Below are 20,431 nucleotides of genomic sequence, written 5' to 3'. Positions count from 1 at the left end.
GTAAATCTAATCCCGCAGCGGTCCCTTGTTTCGGACAGAAAATAAGACAGATCACAGATGGCTGTACTCTAAATAACTCATGTCAAAAGACTGGGTGAGGAAGGAAAAAGTGATAATGAGAGCAGAAGAGTGAACTGACAGAGAACTTGAGTGTGAGACATGTGGTACAATGTCATTTCATAAAGAGCAAAACAAACCGACAGGAAAACAAAGCAAAACAGGTGGGTATCTGTTCTGTGTGACCCTCAAATCTAAATAAGTTTGGCTTGTCATAAAATACTAATCTTTGTATTTATTTTATGTATTTACAATCAAAGTGGAGAAAGAATATACCGTAAATTCTGGACTATAACCGCAGCTTATAATACGGTGCGGCTAATATATGTTTTTTTCTTTTTTTTTTTTTCATGCCGCTAAAAACATTTTGCTTCGTAACATTAGACCAATAAAATGAACTAATAGTTCATAGTGGTCCAATGAAATTGGACGATAAATCAAACGCACTTTAACTACTAAATTATTGTAAATCCGTCATTTGTACTCACCCTCAACATGGAAAACAAACGAAGAAGGAAAGCGACAACGAAGAAACTGAAGTGAGTATCGAAGTTCTGAGGCTGATAACTGATGGTTTTAGTCAGGAGGAAGAAGAAGAAGGCGATCAGTGACTTTTCCTGGTAGGCTACTGTCTTTTATTTATTTATTTTTTTAAACCAGGCGTGTTACAGGCACTGTTCGGAAAAAAAAAGCATTTACGCCGTATTTGTGCGTTACCGATAGGTATTTAAGTTAAAAGCATCGGTGTTCGGGAAAAAAAGCATTTGCAGTATTTGTTTATCTTACCATTCGCATTTAATTAACAGTTTAAAAATCCTCATTTTCTGTGTAAATATCTCACATTACAATGTGGACATATGCAGCTTATCATCCGGTGCGGCCTATACAAGTACAAAATGGATTTTCTTTTTAAAATTAGAGGGTGCGGCTTATATTCAGGTGTGCTCTATAGTCCGGAATTTACGGTAATCCTAGAACAGTCTTTGCGCTTATCTCATCTATTAGAGCTATTCTATGAATTAAGGGGAGCAAATTGACATTGTTCCCAAACGGTTTAATAGATTTATTGAGGTAAATATGACACCAAATAGCTCACCATCATCCAGCGTAATGTCCTGCAGCCCGATGGAGCGGAAGGTGGGCTCCCTGTCCTCAGGCTCCTGTTTAATGTTCAGGCTCTCCCCATCTTTGGGGAAGGGACCCTGAGGACTTATGGGATGAGCCAGCGGTCCCACTGCTCCCGGGGACAGGCTGGTCATGACGGGGCTCGTGGCCTGAGGAGAGGGCTGTCCTGAATGCTGCTGCTGCAAGGCCCCCAGAGGGCTGCCAGCTGAGGTGGGGGAAGATGAGGTGGGGGACTGGTAGGGCAGCGAGTGGAGTTGAGGAGAAGAAGGCCCAGAGTGGGGAGAAGGGATCATATGTGGTGGAGGGGCAGTGCATGGTGTGGGACAGGAAGCTGACCTTTGACTTACTGGGTGGTAGCCCATAGCTCTCTGCAGCTGTGAGGAGTGCTGCCCACTGAGAGAGTGCGCACCTGGAGAGGCCATCTGGCTTGGATTCGGAGGGCAGTGATAGCCTCCGAGGGTGTGGAGGTGAGGGGATGAGGGGGTGAGCAAGGGTTGTTGACTCTGGGGGGATCCAACAATGGGGTTGGTGGTAGAAGGGGATGGAGCCGATGGTGAGGAGCAAGGGGAGGACGGGTATACCATTCCCATGCTCATTGGGTGCGATGCTGCACTCGGGCTCTGCTGAAAGGGCATCCTCTCATAGCTCTGAGGAGAAAGGCTGGGCTGGCCGTTGAAGGACAGGCTGTGACTCTGGTTGTGGCTGTGTTGCAAAGGCTGGTAGGAGGGCCGGGGAGGAGCAGGGGCAGAGCTCTGGTGGAACGTCATGTGGCAGTCTGGAGGGGGGTGGTGCAAACTGCGACCCTGGAGGTGAGGCAGGTGCTGGAAAGACGGGGAGCCCAGGGAGGGGCAGGGGCCCGACAGAGGTAGCAGGCCAGGACCGGAGCCGGTGGCAAGGCTGTGAGGGGAGCTGGACAGAAGGCTGTCCGATGGGTGGCCCTGTTCAGGAGAAGGCAGCTGAGAGCGCACCAGACTGGCAGCATGTGCCAGGGGCATAGAAATGGGGGGTACTGCAGGAAGGTCCAGCTCGTCTCTGTGCTCCTGTTTTACCATAACTGCGGGGATAGAGATGTAGAGAGAGGAAGGAAGAGAAATGAAACAACAGAGGATGGGATGACAGACAAAAAACACAGTTCTACAATTACACTAATTAATCAAATGCCAACGTTTCCATAGCACGGTACAACTCCACTCCACTCCTCTCTCCATCGCTTTCCACAACAGAAAGTTTCGCCTTAATGTGGATGGGATCAGCTGCTTATCATTGCAGCCCAGTGAGAAGCGGCGGTGACAGAGAGGTAGGACACCATGTGAGTGTGTGACCTGCTTTCAGTACAAAAGTGTTTGACATCTTTCAGAGTGCACATTAGAGCTCGCACTACACAGTTAAACTCTGGTCAGCAGAGGGGGGAAAAAAAAAAAAAAAGCCCTAATTTCCTACTATGCGTTTATGATGGAAATGCGATACGAGCGCAGAGACATCTCTGTCTTATGTTTTGCAGTCAAGCCAAGAGATTTGCAAATGGATTTAGAAATGACTTCTCTCCTCAGAGAATAATGCAGTGTGTCTATGTCCAGGGCTTCAGGGCTGCTGCTGCTGCTGAGATGCCCAAAGATGAGGACTGCAGCGTTTTCACATCACTGTTTAGTGTCGAGTTGAAGTAATAAGTGAATGTTAACAGGTGTGAGTTACAGCCTAAATGGAAAAGCATAAAAATAATCACAGAGATGAGCCGAGCTATTTTTGTTTCAGGTACAAAAGGCAAGAATCTGTATTTAAAAATACTTTGTGTTTTTCCAGATTCTTAATCCTACTGTTTTCATCAGTCTATCACATGTGCCAGAGAAATAGGTCTTCTTTTAGGTTAAAAAGCCTCCCGAAAAACAAGAGTGGCATTTTCATAGTAAATGGGGCCATTTCCTTTTAGTGTGACAGCTTAGAGCACTGCTATGCCAACCGGTAACCTATTTCCCAATCTGGTGCCTTGTGACAGTGAGTTTTATTTTTATCCAACTCTGAATCAGAGGGAGAGCATATGTTGTCAGTCTGGGTGCCATCATGTGAAATGTGTGGGAAGGGGAGCTGAATCCCCCCCCCCCCCTCCCCTCACCCAAGCCCAGATCACACCAAAAGAACAAACACGTTCACTGACAGTGACCTGCACTCACCCTGTCTTGGCTCTGGGACCGAGAGGCAAAAGGCACAAAAAGGCTAAATGGGCTTTTATTGTGACTGAAAATGGAGCCATGGGACATCAGGGTAAGAGAGGGGTGATGTTCTTTGTGTACAAACATGGCTGTTCGTGACTAAAGTCAATGCGGTGGATAATACAAAAACAGAAGAGCGGAAACAAAAAGCCATTTTGATGACAAGTTTTCATTATAAACATAACTTTTCCTCTCAGAATTCATGCTTAAATTAGGACAGGGCCTCAGCAGCGGCGCTCGTGATGAAACATGAAACGCCACTGATTGGGCTGACTTTCTTTTTTTCTTTTTTTGCCACAATAAAGCAGGCGGTGTCCGTGGTGACTATAGTGGTGTCAGCGACCCAGCTCGACTGAAAGAGCAGCGTTATTCTACCCTGCTCTGATTGGTTGCACTGATCTGTCAGTGGGGAAAACAGGAACTGCCTGTGCCGAGTGGGCGTGCTTGCAAACTGAAAGGCTGGGTGGGTGGATGGGCAAGGCTGCTTATACGCGTACACACACACACACACACACACACACACACACACACACACACACAACATACACGCTGTTGCGGTGAAACGCAGGGTTTGGATGTGTTGCACAAAATGCTCAGATGTGATTATATTCCTCCGCCTGTGCTTTCAGTTTGACTGGCTTTAAGAGGAAAAAACCAAAAACAATGACAATATCAAATAACAAGACAGTAAAAATTGACTTAAAACGTTATGGAAACTCATTAAAAAAAAAAAAAGAAAAAGGCCAAGCCGAGTTTCCCTGATGACAAAATGATTACAACAGACCTATGTTCACTGTCTGGGTGTCGTAGAATTTTCCTGGATGTCAAACATTTGTATTATTAGTCCACATGGGGAAAAAAAGAAGGTTGGATTGAGAGTATGAGAAGGCTTTACAAAATAAACAGCAGGCAGGTGTTAATGCAGTTATTAGTGAAATGGTTTCTCTTTAAACCACAGCTATGCTTTCTTTGGGAGGAAGAGAGACCGTGAAATGAGGCGAACAAAGTTCCTGTGGAGAATTGTGCAATCTGATGAGCACATTTTCTCTGCTCCAAGTCAAACTTTAAAACGAACGCATCACAGTCACAGGAAATCACCACATGAAATTCTAATTCTTATACACACACACACATACAGAAAATTCTAAAATATATCGACAAAAATCTCTCTACTCACCTGAAAGGTACGTGAAGCGTTGTGATTGGCTCCTTTTTCGTTTGCCATTGCAGACATAAAAATGCACCTGCACAGCTGAGCTCACGGTCTTACTGTGGTAAGGAGGGACCTCCACCACGATGCAAGACTACAAAATAAATTCAAACTATTCACATACACATCTTGCCATGAAACATGCCATCGTGTACACATCGAGGCGGAAATATTAGTTGTAAACTGTAGCATAATTATAGCACGACGAATAACTCGGTACTTACACCTTGAGTTTTCTCACGGATTATCTTGGCCTCAACTTCCCACTGAGGTCGTCCGTCTGGAGAGAATTGAGAGAAAAGGCCGCAAAAAAAAGCAGAGGGCAAAGTCAATAATCCATGTATTTTTAATCCTGGCATCATTATGGATAAATCTTTCACCGAAAATACATTAAAATGATCCAGTTTTATTCAAGAGTCTTCTGACAATTCTGTTCCTTTAGGCCAAAACTGAAGTGCGTTAGACTTATTCACGAAAAAATGACCTCGTCACAAAGCAGAAGTGTCATGTTATCTCAAGATAAAAGAACAGCTAAAGCTGCTGCAGCTTTAAAATATACTAGCAAAGTAAAACAAGAGAATCCAGTAAAGAATCCAGAAAGAAACGGTAATAAATCCAGCCAACAGATGATCCCTTTGGAGCGCTACAATTTAATTCTAGACACTTTGTAAATATGGCGTAATATTTTTTTTCCCCCATCTGGAAAGGCCCCTTTTCACTCTTTTCTGTTTTCTTAAAACTGATGTCAGAGTGCAGCACCTGCTAAAAACAGACGGGGCTTAAGAACCATCTGAGCCATTAACAAGAAGGAAAAAAAAAAAAAAACCCAACACAACTTCAATCAAAATATGAAGTTTTTCTTAAAAAAAACGCTTCAGAAGTCCCATGGAGAAAATCTTAGTTATTAAACAGTAATGAAATGTCCAAACACCCCACTGTTTGTCTTGCCTGGTTAACATTAAGTTGAGCATTCATTTTTAAAAATGCCTTTCAAAAACGGCCAGCTTTCTGTTCCAGTTTTCCTACGAGGGAATTGATTATTTGTCCAGACATCTAAAGAGCAGCTGCTTGAAGGAAAGCAGTCGGCGTGAAGACACAGACACAAGACACGGTGTGGTTGGAAGAACTCGCAGTCAGTGCTGCATTTTGACAACTAAACTCTTGAGAGGCCTTGAAGTCGAAGAAAATAAACCTGCAGCTGCCTTTTTTTTTCGCGCCACTCACATGGTGCAAGTACACTGTGCACCTGCAGAGCCCCTTCCACAAAACCCAAAGGATTCCCCCAGATACCACCGTCAGGCATCTGCAACATGTCTGCAGAGAGGCCTGGCCTACATGTAGATTCAACCGCGTTCAACTGTGAGTCCTGTTGCATTTAAACTGTTACACTTTCCACCAAAATCCCCTCTGCTGTAGCTTTAAACAAGTGTTCTGGTCTCACCAGAATATTTATCATAGTTGTAGTAATCCACAGGCACATTAGGCAGTTATAACTGAAAGGATACCCTCTCTTTTGTGACGGAAGAGCTTAAGCTGTTCATGGCAGTTTTTTTCTTTTGTTTCTTCCAGTAAGCAATGACCTTGACAGCTGACAGCGGTGCGTTATTGCCGTGCAACTTGTTGACATTCAACAGGCAGGAGCAAGGGCCCCACATGCTCCGTCAGACAACAAGCACAGACAGGCACCTCATACCACACTACATACAGTAACTCACAATGTGGAGCCACCCTGTGCTCGCCAGAAAGGGGAGAAAAGAATGTGCACCCTATTGTGCTGGGAAATTAAACAAAAATAAAGAAAAGTGAGGGATTTACTTCTTTGTCAAAGGGGCACAACTGGGTAGCTTTTACAACGACAAGACCAGAGTGACCCTGCTGTATTAGTCACTGTTCAAGGTACTCAGCATCACGGTGTTATAAGTCGACCCCTTTGTATAAGCTCTCATGCTTGTAAAACCAAAGGACTTATACCAACTATGGACTTATTCCAATTTCAGTGTTAAATCAAGTAGAGTGCCTCTGTAATTATGTGTGTGTGTGTGTGCTGAATGTAAGTGAACCCACCCCTGAGGCTCAAAGACGATTGTTGGACCCGTTTTTATCTAAACACTGCCCGTTTCCTCATGCCTTATTGTCTGTCAAAGCCTCAATATTACAAACAGCAGAGAACTAAATGAATGAATGAATAAATAAATAATAAACAGATACATTTTCTCTTTGGCTCTCTTCCCTCAAAGATGTTCTGGCACCGCTCCAATTACAGGAGGAAAGAAAAAACACACCAGAACACAGACTTTACAACATATCTGGAAAATAATTCCCTTGAGCGAAGCCATTCCTCTGGGTGGGTCATAAGAACTGGTCGTTCAAACTCGCCAGTATACATAGCGTCATTGTGCTGTGTGAAGTCCAAATGATTTAAAGAATTACAAGGAAAGGTTATTCTAAGGGATCAAAATACTGAAGCTGTACCAAACCTTTTCCATTTCATTAATTGCAGTGATTCATTTTTTTGTTTTTGTGCATGTATTCCAGAGCCATCACATAAGGTTTGCAGTAAGCCAGCAGTAAGCCGGTTTTCTGTTGTCATCTTTCAATTACGGGAAATAGTGGAACAATATCTGTCATTGCCTGTATGTCTCTCTCACATTCTTTTCTTCCATTTCTACACTCACCCCAATCAGTGTCTTTCTTCACTAAAGCAGGAGGATTAGTTATGATGAGGGGGGGGGGATCATTTTGTGGGATTCCAATCGACATCTTGCTCCCCCTTTACTTCCATACTGTGTCCGTCTCTTTCCACAGTCTAATGCCTTTGTGCACTATGGGGCCCGACTTTTCTCCTAACCCCAGCTACGCCTCTCAAAGGTTTCCATTTGCTACTTTTCTCTGCCATGCTTCACCTGCTACGCCTAAAAGGACTTCCAACACATTCCTCTTGGCATATCTTTTCTTTCCCCTGGTAAATTTTCGAGTAATGCGCTTGCTTACAAAGACAAATCCCACTCGACTTTCTGCCATGTGTGAACTTGACTCTGTTGCTCCACATCACAGAGCTACCTTGGGCTGGTAGCGACTGGTTCGACAAATGTCCTACTTTTAAAATTTCCATCCCGCTTATTACAAGTGCTTCATCATAGAGGGGCGTACAACGGAGAAGAGAGAAAGGATCAGGCAGAGAATAACTGTGACTTAAACGAAACAGGTTAAATACCACAGGCAGCTTAAGTAAATCTTCAGCCTACAGTTGTAGATCTTAAAAGATTTCTGTAATTTTCAAAGTCAACAAACGCCCCCCCAACAAACTTTCTACACCTGTGGAACAAGCAACCCGCCAATATAAGATGGAGACCAAAACAATTCCATCTTATTTACGACTGTACTTTAATTCAATTCCAACTTTTCCCTACATTTCTTTTCTTCTCTTTTTTTTGGTGATATACTCCAACGGTGGGCAGATTTTGACATAAAAACAAAAAAACGAAAACATCCATCGATTTTCTTCATCCTGTCCAGGGTTTTGGAAGGCTGGGTCCCATCCCAGTTGACAAAGAAACAGACAGCCATGAACACCATCTGAGAATAACTATTCACCTAACACGCATGTCGTTAAGACTGCGGGAGGAAATAGGAGCACCCGCAGAAAACACATGCAGGCGCAGTGAGAACATCTAAACACAGAAAAAGTCCTGGCAGCATTAGTGAGGACGCCAAGCACTGCACTGCATCCCACAAGAACGTACTAATCTGGTCAATATTTGAAAAAAAATAAAAAAATAAATGCCTGGTTGAGAGCTGATGTGTTTTTTGGAGGCAAAGAAGCTGATGAGAAATTCACTGATACGCTGGAACATTTCTATGACTAGAAGTCAGGAGCTGCCACTCTTCACTTTTAGTTGTAAGACTGGAACAAATGTGTTACACACAGGACACTTAGACCATTAATGAAAAGTGTCCTCAAGGGGTCTGGCTGGCAGAGGAGGCGTAAACAAAGAAAGACTGTCCAAGGCTAAGCTGTTGCACAGACAAAATTATTACCAGGGCCTTTCTCCAGGAAGATGACCTTGGACTCTGGGAAGAAGTTGGAGCCAGTGATGACCATCTCATCTCCCCCGCTGACCAGACAGCTGGTCAGACTGGATTTCTCCACCTGCGGCAGCTCTTGAGCTGAACGCTGGGCTGGGAGAGACAAAGACAAAGAAAAAGATGGACAAGAGAGTGTAAAATCATGTGTTGCAACGCAACAGGCCATCAGAATTGACTTCCGTTTCAACTCCTCTCTAAACAAACAGCGTGTAAAATCTTTATTTATCATATATCATGTGTGTGTGTTTGTATGTATATATATGAGCACCAGGCCAGACGCTCTTATAAAAAAAAATGACTTTCAATGAGAGAAAACATAAGACAGAAGCATGTGTGAAAAGGTATTTGCACGTCTTTCAGCATTATCTTGTATCTCCTACATAAAAATGTTAATAAATGCTTTCGTGTTTGTGAGGCTCAGGCAAAAAAAACAAGAAACTCACAACACTCCACAGGAATGGAGGCGGCCTGCAGCGACAGCACCTTCCCATTGGCTTGGGGGATGTGCACCCGGAAAACCACACGGACCCGTGTGTTTTTTCTTCCTATATCCGTCTCTCCCTTCCGCAGCTCGATGTCTGAGTTCCGTAGCTTAAGTATGCCAGCGCAGTCAATACTGCAAGGCAAAGGGAAAATAGTTGGCCCTCTGCGGCACCATCAGGATGGTAGGCATTTCAGACATATTTAGGCAGTTAATGCCCAGGGGTGATAAAACAACCCACAAGCCCAGCAAGAGATTGGCAATGAGAACCAGCGCTCCGAGTGTGGAATCAGAAACAAAAAAATGCCCGTGAATATGATTTATTACAGCTATAAACGAGAAAAACCCAACCAAATTCCTTCTGAAGAATTCCAGTGTAAATGAAACCAGATCTTATACAAATATAACTGTTTGGATGTTTCAGGTCATGAAACTATCAATAAAATTAGTTTCCTACGCTCTATAGGAAACCCTCATATTTTCCCTCTGTATTTAATCTTCCTATTGGTTTAAATTAAGGAAATCTATAAAAATCCCCTTTGGAAGCTATTACAGCTCATGTGTAATCATAAACGTGGTAACTTTTTCTTGGCTAGCACCTGCTGCACGGTGGTAAGCTCATAATGCCTTCGTGAATAATGCAACCCTGAAAGTGCTTGTGACATCTACCTGGCTGACATGTTGTTTTCAGGAAGGAGAGGAATTTCGAGAACTTTGGTGCTGGAGACCAAAATCTCTTGGCTAGCTGTTGCTACAGTTTTCCCGGTGATCCGGTGCACCTGGTAGAAGGCGTGCGACCTCAAGTAACGGTCATCTGCTGTTCCGATGAACATCTGCAGGTTGACGGGCTTCTCGTTGTAGCCATTGAGCTAAGACAAGACAGACGGACAGAGAAAAAAAAACACAACAGGAACAGATGTGAGTCCTTGGGTTGCAGATGAGAGGTGTGAACAAAAGAACATTTAGATTCAAAAGGCTACAGTTTTCTCAGGGACTCTAAATGGCAGGTTTAGGGTGTTGTGACATCCATCTGCAATTCATTTGGCACTTTGGACTACCGGCTTGTTACTGACAATAGTGGAATCCAAAAAGGCAAAGTTTAAAATGCACAAGACACTATACTTATTCTCCGAGAACACATGCACTTTAAATGTTTTGGTTCTTTTTTTGTGTGTTGGTCAGAAAAATTCAAATGTTTTATGAGTGCCAAAATGGTTGGCAATGAGCAAGCTGCTGCTGCTGCCCTCTCCAGCTGTCTCTCAGCCCTGGCACCCTGGTCTCCAATCAGAGTCTTTAATGAGGGAAAAGCGTTGCATATTGGAAGTAGACAAGGGGAAGATGGAGAGGAGAGCAGGACCTTTCCTTAACAGAGGAACAGAACAAACACACAGACCGCACAATCCCACCACTGTTGTAATGTTGTATTTGGCAGACCCAATGACGGCAGGATGGCATCAGCCCTCGCACGCGTGCTCCCAACACACTGCTCTCAAGCAACCACACCTCCAGCTCAGATGGAGGGGAGCCCGCTGAGGCTAACAGAGAAGAAACAAGGCCTTTCATTGCCGTCTCCCCCCCCCGCCCCCGGAACTTCCAAGCCTCAACGCCACCACAGCTGGCCACTACTGACGCCTTCCTGCTCGCAGGTATGCGTCATCCACCTCTGTGTCAGTGTCTGGTACGAAATGTTTGGTGCGTGAAAAGCCCAACAGGACCGGTGTGGCTTGGTGTTTGTCATAAGCTATTTTAAAACACAAACATCTCCATTTAGTAGCAGCTTATGCTCATATTTTACAACTTCCCTCCTTATACTTTCACTTGTTGCTCCCAAGACAGTCCCCTGTGGTGAAGGACATTAAGCTATGGGGGTGCCTAAGTTGAACCAAGACATGGAAAAGCTGAAATATGTTGTGTTTACAGCGAGCTATGTTAGAGGACGAGCCTCTCGAGGCAGATACTAGCCAGGCTCTTAATAGTGATTCACTGTTCTGAGCTTAATAAAACCCTTGTATTTACTAAGATAGAAATATAACTCAATAAGGACCCACTGGTCCTACACAGGCACCAGATTTAAAAAAATACAGGAGAAAGATATATTTCTGGGAGGTGAAAACAATTAAACTTTTCATTAGTACTTGAAAACAATGAAGTGTCTTAACTTTTGTATACTTTTGTTATTAACCAGCACAGCCATAGCTCTCATCGTCTAAATCCTAATATGAACCTCACCGTTTCACTTTCAGTGTCTCAGACTAATGAAGCAGAGAAACTGAAGCCACACATAAGTTGACATAAGGAACAGCAAATCGGAGCTGGCTAAGCAAACACATCATCGCACACTCACAAATCTAAGAAAAGCCACGGCGATTGTGAAAGTGTCCGGCCCAGACAGGTCACATGACGTTCACGCTACCAAGTGAGTGCAGAAAGGAGGCTTCTCAAGCTGGTTCAATTCAGAAAGCCAAATAAAAAAAATTAAAAATTCTAAAGAAGAAGAAATACACAATCCCTGGCACAAACAGAAAGAAGCAAACCTTTAGCTTATAGGGTGGTTATTAGGTTAACACCAGTGAGGGTAAGATTGTGATTTGATCTTTAGAAAAAGAAAAAAAACTTTTAAAGTTTTGCTTAGCCAAGTAAAAAGTGTTATTCTATTGGATCTTCATAAAGGAAATCTCCTGTTAGTCGGTAGATTTCGGTGTGCAAAAGGTTTGATTAGGGGTAAGTTAATGAGGCTTAACAAAGGCTTTTTAAAGCTAAAACTCCCGACCCCGAGGTGTGTCAACGCTCCCTCACCTCGTCGTAAAACTGTGTCTTAGAACAACCGGCTGATAGATTAATTAGAGCGGACGGCTAAAGAAGTCAGTAATTCAGACAACAGGCAGACGACAGGATCAAATCCCAGTCGCACTTCCTCTTAAACGAAAACACGCAGACGCTCAGGATGGACGAGCGTTTGCAAAGTCAAACTTCTGAACTTGAACCGACATATTCCTCATTGCATGTGATCATTCCAAACTTTGCCATAACACGTGTCAAACTGGGACCACCACACACGAGGGCGAACCACAATATGTGAAACATTAAATGTTTTTGGAAGGAAGTTGCACTAAACTGAAACAAAAAAGAAAAAGGAGAGCATGAGGTCCCTATAATGAGCCATAATAGGATCATCTTTTAAAACCACATTAGATCTTAAGAGCCACATGAAAGTATAAATCTTAGCCCGTAACAACCTAACAGGTAATTAGGAGCCTGGCCTGAATGAATTCACGGCTATAAATGACACAATTTCTCTGGATTCAAAGAAACAAGGAGTCACAAGAAGCAACAGCCCAGCGGCTTGTTTTCCCTTGTTTTATGATCATTTCTGCACTCTGCGGGAATGAGCACACACAGTGTTGCACATGTGTCTGTATGACTGCATGTCTGTACTACTCATTTTGTGAGCATGTGTGTGCATGTGTGTCTATAAATCAGACCGTGTTTATTCCCGGCACCATGTGTGTTCCAGACAGGATGAAAAGAGTTAACAGTGTCTGGAGGAATGTATCTGTGAGAGAGGACAGACAGACGGAAGAAAAATGAAAAAGCTTAAAGCACCAAAAACAAAACAATCCCGATTTCATTTCAAATGTGGTACTGAATACCTCTGTTTAGTTCTCAAATCTCATCAGCCTTAATTGCTGAGGCAATACATGTTTATTTAGAAGATTTATTCTCAGTTTGTCAGTTCAAACTCTCACCAGAAAGGAAGGACTCAAACTAAAACATGATGCACAGCTGGACTAATTCAGTCACAATGCCGCAGCCATTTAACTATGAGAAAGGGGTGCACCGATCTTTAAAAATCTTTTTTTTAAATAACTGACACTGTCAGATGTTAGAAGGTCAGTCTGACAGCATACACCCCCATGTCCCAATCTTATTTTATTGAAAAACATTGAACAATACCCATGAAAAACAATACAAACTTGTTTTAACTGCACGAGGTAGGCAGTCAGCACTTTCTCACGGCAGAGAAAAAGGGACTGTGGCTGATTTTCAGACCTTTGTGGAGGCAGATAAAGAGCCAGAAAAAAAGTACATCGATTAAAAAAAAGAAAAAAGATCGGTGGATAAGATCGGTTTCACATGCAAGTACTGGCCGATCACACAAAATTAAGGAAATCGGGGCCGATCGATCGGTGCACCCCTAGTGATAGGCCTTTCTTTTCTATCCCTAACGGGGAGCACCACTGCTTAAAATAAAAAAATATCAAGAGCTTCCCAAATAGCAGACTAACTACACATCAGGGGACCTATTTGCACCTTGAGTAGAGAAAACGGGTGAAGCAGCACCTGCAAACAAGCACACAGGGATTGTACAGTGGTCCTGGCACTGGAAGCTTCTCTATGTGAACGCACATGACCACACACCCTTGAATTGTTCCACATTCCTTAGTCACCCCTCCGCCACCTCCTAGATCTAAGGTTGAGTGTGAAATACCTCGGGAGGGTGGTTGATGTGCTTTCAGCTCCACCTTTCTGCCTGTTCAAAAAGAGCTGAGCCCGAATGGTCAGTCAGCAAGTAAGCCAATCCTGATAGAAATCAGTTCTTAGATTAAACCACAGTGAAATCAGTTCTTATATTAAACCACAGTGACATTAAAACCGGTCACCTGACGCGAGGTCCACGTTCGCCGAGGCACGTAACCAAGTTCTGACTTCCAGCGTCTGACTGTGGATCGAGTTTTGGATAAACCCTTTCCCTTAAAATAAAACTGCTGGATACGGTTACATACTGAGCGTCCACTAAATAAAGTCCCCACTTATTTTTGGCCTTCATCTGTTCCACTGAGCCCGTAATAAGGCGTGCATGCCGAGGGGGGGGGGGGACATCTTCCAACATTTCATCCATACATAAACAGGCACACAGGATGCATACCAAACATCTCGACTTTCGTTTGGAACACAGAAAATAAATAAAACACAACACTCTTTTAATAATAATAATGGGACATTAAGATGTGCAAAGCTGAGAGGTAGAACATCACCTGCTCACTGCAGCCTCCGTTTACATGTGGTGCTTCATCAACAACCTGCTATTCTTCATCTCTGTTTCTCTTTTTCACATTTTATCCTCTTTGTTTAACCTTTTCTCCTCGCGCTCCCCAGTCCCAACAGCTCTTCCTCATTCCTCCTCCTCCTGTTTTCCTTTTGTCACTCTCCCCTCTCTGTCCCCGTCCTTCCCTCTCACCTACCTCAGCTCCAGCCCTCTGCCGTAACTCGACACTTTCTCACAGCGAGCGCCTGACTCTGCTAAGTTGTTTCCCCGTGTTGCTCCACTGTTGCCATGGTGAGACTCCCTGTGTGTATGCCTGTGCGAGTGTGTTTGTGTGTATGAGCGAGCAGCTACGTAGACCCACATTGGTGTAAACTACAAAAGCTTGCGTCGGGGAGTGAGTGCGAGTGTCAGAATGTGTGGATTTAAGCACACGGACTCTGGTGTAAACTGTGGTCCTTGGAAAGGTTTGTGACGTGTGAGAGACGAGGAGAGAGCGTCTGTGTCTCTGTGTATGTGTGCAACAGATGTAAAAACAGGAGAGATGGTGGTCAAGGTCACGCGAGGTTATCTGGCAGTGGGTTCCCCTGGTGTGGCTCTGTGGCACCACGGGATCTATGGACAGACACACACAGAACAGCTCACACAGGCTTGCTGTTTGCCCAGCACACTAGGGAGGGCAGTGAGAGCCAGGGGGCTGGTTGACTGTTTGTTTAAACAAGGTCAATACATGCACATGCTCATGTGTGCGCGCACACTCTCTCACACTCTCACACACACACACACACAGAAGCATTTACTGTATACAGTGTGAGGGCTGTATATGGCCTTGCTAGACTGGTCCAGACTCAATTCCTTTTATTCCCATTCTGTCCTCCTCCACTTTTGCTCACTCTTCCACACTCCTCCCTCTCCCTCTCTCTCCCTCCCGCTCTCCTTTGCCCCTTCTCAGCAACCGTTTTCTCCGAGTGTGCTAAGCCTGATTACAGCAAATGAGAGTCAAGCCTCCAATGTGTTTACATCAAATACAGCCCTGGGGCAAGGCACCACCAGCTCCAGCCAGTTCACACAGTGCGAACCGCGTGGCTCTGCACTGTTATCTGTGTGTCTGGAGTGGAGACCTGTCGAGGTACGGCAGAAGCTTTGGGATGGCAGAAAGGTAGAGGAAGAGGGAACGATGCAGACAAACAGAAGCAGAAAGACAGGGCTAGAGTAAGAGAAAGGATTAGAGACGCTGAAAATGTGAGAGCGAATGACTGAAATGGACAGTAATGGGGTCATGGCCGCACATTCGAGCTCTGGGATCAAAATCATTTAATGCATCCAAGCTGGTGGAAATATAAGGCTGTCTTGGAGAGCCGCTATCGTATTATCTTTCAAATCCTTTCCACCGAACACCATAGCTTCATTTAGATTTATTAACTGCGGCAACAGGTTTCACGATGCACATAGCATTTTCTTTTTGTTAGTTTTCCATTCTTGTATTGCAGCACAGCACAGCTATTCACTGCGTTGGTGTGCAGTCGTTCTGCTCCTGCGCCGGGTAATTTGTCTGTTATTGTGAAAGTGTCCTTATTGTGTCTGACAACCTTTTCCTGTTGTGTCTGCTGGTCTCTAACTGTAGCCAAACTGGTAGTATCATAAGGGCTTCTTATAATTGTTCGGGTGCAGCAGCACTCAAATAAGCTGGTTAAATACGCCCAAGGATACCTCAGCCTTCAGCCAGAGAGGCTTTGGACTTATAGGTCTCCTAGCAACAAGTGTACCGATTAAGGTCTGCTGCCAGCCCCAGAGGAATGGCTAAAACAGCCAGCCACAGATTTACTTATCTTGCAGTGTAAAATTGTATTCAAAAGTTCAGGCGGTCTGCAGTTGGAATCATATGTCAACCATATCTGCAGTTTTTCATATTACAGAACATATCGAATAAAAAACATACAGGCAGGCAGAAAGGGGACTGACTAAGACCCCTCACTCCCAATAGACTCCAGTGCTGTACTTTAATGAGCAAGTGAAAATAAGAAATTGCTACGGTCAGTGCACAAAGTACAGTGAAACTGTGGCCAAAAGCATGTCTACCATTTAATACGCACCATGCAATGCAAAATGATACAATTTGGTACACAGGCGGTACAAGCTCACAACATCAACTTGTTAAGAGTATAATATCAAACGGAAACTAAACCCATATATTTTGGAATCGGGTCAGACAAAAGGATCTCCCTTAGTGGTTCACTGGTCTCTTCTTTTCTGCGTCTGCACCTCTGAACTGCCACTACATCCTGCGTGTGCGGGCCCGGCGATTAGAACCGACAGAACTGCGCCATGTCTGAGCCACTCGTTTCTACGCAAAGTCATCTACGTCCTCCATACTCAAGCTGCAGGGTGACGGACCCTGACGGAAAGTAGGACACAGTGAAATGCATGGAAAATTAATATGTTCGATAGATTAAAAGAAAGAAAAAAAATATGTGAAGGACAACATATTGACAGAGAAAGATTTCGGTTAATGCCTACTAAACAGTCATTTCATTGTTTACCGTTTAGCTCTTTCTAAAAAAGCATTACGCAGAGGAAGTAAAGCAAGTGACTTTCGGCTTCTATCTTTTTCGGATTCTGCGTGCATTTCACTAATTGTAAAGAGGACGTTGGTCCCTGAAACTACGAGAATGAACCTGGCTTCAATGATGTTCAAGTGTTCTTTAACGGACAATAAAATCAACATCATATTTATTCTTTTTGTGTGTGTGTTTTCTGAAATACTGAAAATATTGTTTCGTTCAATGTTACAAATGTAAAGGGCCAGAGGAGCCAAGGCTCCACACACATAAACAGAGGGTGCGCAGTGATCTGCCATTCTGATCCAGAAATGAAAGCAGGGAAATGTTTTTAGATCTCTAAAGCCTGTTAATTACACTCGCTCTGCAGCTCAGATATGCTCTTGTTTTTCTGCTGACTAAGCAGCTCAGTGGTGCACTGATTTGTGCATCGCCATGGTCTAAAAAAAAAAAAAAAGAAAGAAAAGGAAGTCATCACCATGTCCAGATGGCAGCTATGTCGTCATTGGGTGACATCACACCATCAGAGTCAGGACTCAAGGACAGTAAGAGGCCTCATAGAGCACAGGGCATGTGCGCTCTATCAAAAGAACTACAGTTTCACACCGTTTTCAACAATACTAAAGCTTTTTAAGCTTTTAAATGTGGAGGAGGCAATAGGATAGAAAAGAAGAAGAAAAACAGAATCCAGGTCATAGCAGCGAAAGCATATTTTTGGAAAGTAACACATTTTCTTTGTAAACAATTGGTATTTAAAATGCCCAAACCACCAATTGTAATTCTGAGGCAGAGAGGCTGCAATCACACATGCTGGCACCTGTGACACTCTGCCTCCAGGGAGCACCTTACCTAACACCCACGGTACACCTGGGAAATGGGATATACACAAGCTTGTTAGCGGTTTCAAGAGGTCCAATCCCTCACATCAAAAGCATACTGGGTCAAAACAGTTCCTAAATAACGTCAAGATTTCCTCAAATAACGATGAGCGTTTCCTGCTGCTTTTATTTCAGCACACATCCAGCCACACATCCAGCATTTAGCTGCGTGATCTCCCCTCAAACGATAATACAGAGCGCAATGTGTGCATGAGGTTTTTGAGCCCGATTTGTTTTCTGTCAAAACAATACCTCGGGTAAAGAAATGACCTTTCAAATTAGGTACTCCACTTCCTTGTATAGTGCAACAAAATAAAGAGGCTAAGGGCACTTAAAACAGAGAATGGATGTTTAGCAAACAAAAAATTGTTAGACCTGCTGGACAAGTGCTGCTGCCAACTGTCTGGAAACGGGAGTCAATGGAGTGTTTGTTGTCTTCCCCTCCCCTACTCCTGTCTACATCAACAAAGCCCATCTATACATGCACATTTAGCCCATCCTCATATGCCTAGCATCATCATTAAGAGAGCGGAGTCGTTACAAAGTTCAAATCAATTGTTTACAGTAGGATATCAACAGTGTTGCGGTATTAAAAACATTAACACTGAAAAAAGTGTAGGGATTGTGAACTTTCCCCTATTCAGGAATATGAGCAATTCATAAATGATGGATGGTGAATGTCGCCTGATGTCGATGTGGTATACACAAAAAGGCCTCGCTCTGACTTGGCACTCATTCACCCACACACACTTTCGCTTTGTGCACAGACCCCTGCAAACCACGGCTGATGAGAAACAAATGTTGCATGTGCCCCTCTCTCGCACTCTTTTATCTACTGTGTCTGACAGCGCCGTTTCTGAATTTATTGATGAGCATGCTCCGAGTGCAATGTATTATGGTGGTGGTGGCATATTGCTTGAATGCAAGCAGTGGTGGCTGATGAAAAAGTGAAGTCGGATCGTTTTACACATCATTGCAAGCTTTTACTCCAACCATGGAGAAGCAAAGCCATCCGTCAGTCGTGCTGATCTGACTAAATAAATCTGACTTCTGTTGCATCTTTGAGTCTGCCACTGCCTGCTTGAGCTCAACTGCTACACTGTTGTCACTGGAGTTGATTTTTCGATCCTAAACATAGTCAAGATTTAGTCCAACAAAAACTAAGAACAAAAGTGACATAACACCACAAACAATAGAGAACACACAGTTCTCCACGCAGTTTGTGTTGTAGCCAAAACAAACAAACAAAAAACTTTATTCCCATCACTCTAAAGCATAACAAACTTCACTGACTTCCATAGATAAAAGCTGAAGTTACAGTCGACCAAATTCTATTTCGGTTAGCTTTGAAATGGCTTCATCTGACCCAAGATGAACCTCTTTTGTTGCTAGCTCCAGCAAGTAAAGTGCTATAACCAAACAATTCCCTCTGGGGACAAGAAATGAGGGCAAGCGCGGCCAACACTTGGTTGAAAAAAATTTGACAGCTAAATTATGCATTGTCACATATGGTGGGATTGAATCTTGGTCTAACTGAGGTACAAATGGTTAATGATTGGCCTGAAGGGAGCCTGCATGACTGAATGTATAAGGACATAGGCTGTTTCTAGAGCAACAAATTGCAGAAGTCTGGATGTCCTTGTTGTCTTAGGAAATTTTGTGTCCACAGCTGTTCGAGTGCTGCATTTTATCTAAATTGCTTGATCTTGCATAATGTGCATAATCTGGTGTGCTTGAGTCCACCTTAGAACTTATCGTCTTCCCATCTGTGGTCCCAAGCAATTGCAACACATCTTGCCCACTCAGTCAAAACAAAATGACAACACAAAAATAAACCATTTAGGTCCAACACAACAGGTCTACACCAAAACGTGAGATTAAGTCAGGTGGTTGTTCTGTAGGTTAGACACAAGTGTGTAAAATCACGGGTCAGTGGGCTGTAGGTGTCCATGCTATTGACTGAAAAGTTGGTCAGCTGTCCAGTTAGTCTGAACTCAGCCGGCGCTTGGTTCTGCAACAATGGTTACAGTTGAGCACTCTGCCTTTTCAGAGTCACAAAGAAAGCTCGTCACTGGAATCTTAAAATATTAAAGAGACTGAAATCTGCTATCACTTGTTCTCTTTCTCCCTCTGACTCTTTCACCTACCATGTCACGCATGCTATCAAATGACAGACCAACTGACTGGGCTATAGTGACAGTTGCCTGCCTGCCTGCCTGCCTGCCTGCCTTCTCAGCCAGTTCAACCAATAGCTTGACTGACAGACTGCTATAAGAGAGGATCCATGTGACGATGTCTGATTGACAAGGCAGCACATCGACTTGCTTGAAGCTGATGTTACTTTGAGTAGATTATATGTGGATGCTGTAAAAGCAGATGAAAGAACACCTTCAAAAAGATCGTACAGGAGATATCAGGTTATCATTGTCAGATAACTGCAGAAACAATACACTCTATTTCAGTCACATGCAGAGGGAAATCCCGGCAAGCCACCATAGCTTACATCAACCAGAACGACAGCCTTAATCAGTGAAAACACAGTTTAAATCTCATTTTCTTATTTTAGTCAAGGCACTGACCAGTAGAAAAGTAGAAATGCGTTACACGTGGCTCCACTTATAGGCGCGATTATCTCTTTTAGTATCTAATGTGGCCTGGTGGACTGTTTGAATGAGGCCTCTTATTCTTATTAAGTCTGCATGTTTAAGCATTTTTTTTTTAAATCTACGAAAGACCCACTTGAGAGCATCATTTACTTATTATATGCTGGGTTAACGCCAATCAT

The 20,431-nt window shown here is 43.6% G+C and overlaps 1 protein-coding gene across 1 annotated transcript in view; it reads right to left on the bottom strand.

Annotated features, from left to right (window-relative positions):
* nfatc3a (nuclear factor of activated T cells 3a) overlaps positions 1 to 20,431 on the bottom strand; it is a 58,109-nt gene that overhangs the window by 11,097 nt on the left and 26,581 nt on the right. The window contains exons 4-9 of the mRNA XM_072380299.1: positions 9,836 to 10,035; positions 9,129 to 9,301; positions 8,638 to 8,778; positions 4,824 to 4,879; positions 4,567 to 4,693; positions 1,154 to 2,236 (exon numbers count right to left, since the gene is read on the bottom strand). Of these exons, the coding sequence (XP_072236400.1) occupies positions 1,154 to 2,236; positions 4,567 to 4,693; positions 4,824 to 4,879; positions 8,638 to 8,778; positions 9,129 to 9,301; positions 9,836 to 10,035 (1,780 nt within the window). The remainder of the gene's footprint in view (positions 1 to 1,153; positions 2,237 to 4,566; positions 4,694 to 4,823; positions 4,880 to 8,637; positions 8,779 to 9,128; positions 9,302 to 9,835; positions 10,036 to 20,431) is intronic.

This window comes from Leuresthes tenuis, unplaced genomic scaffold (genome assembly GCF_036924035.1).
Source record: "Leuresthes tenuis unplaced genomic scaffold, fLeuTen1.0.hap1 SCAF_2, whole genome shotgun sequence".
NCBI lineage: Eukaryota > Metazoa > Chordata > Actinopteri > Atheriniformes > Atherinopsidae > Leuresthes > Leuresthes tenuis.
The sequence above is the reverse complement of the archived record's forward strand: the minus strand, read 5'-3'. Positions and strand labels throughout refer to the sequence as shown.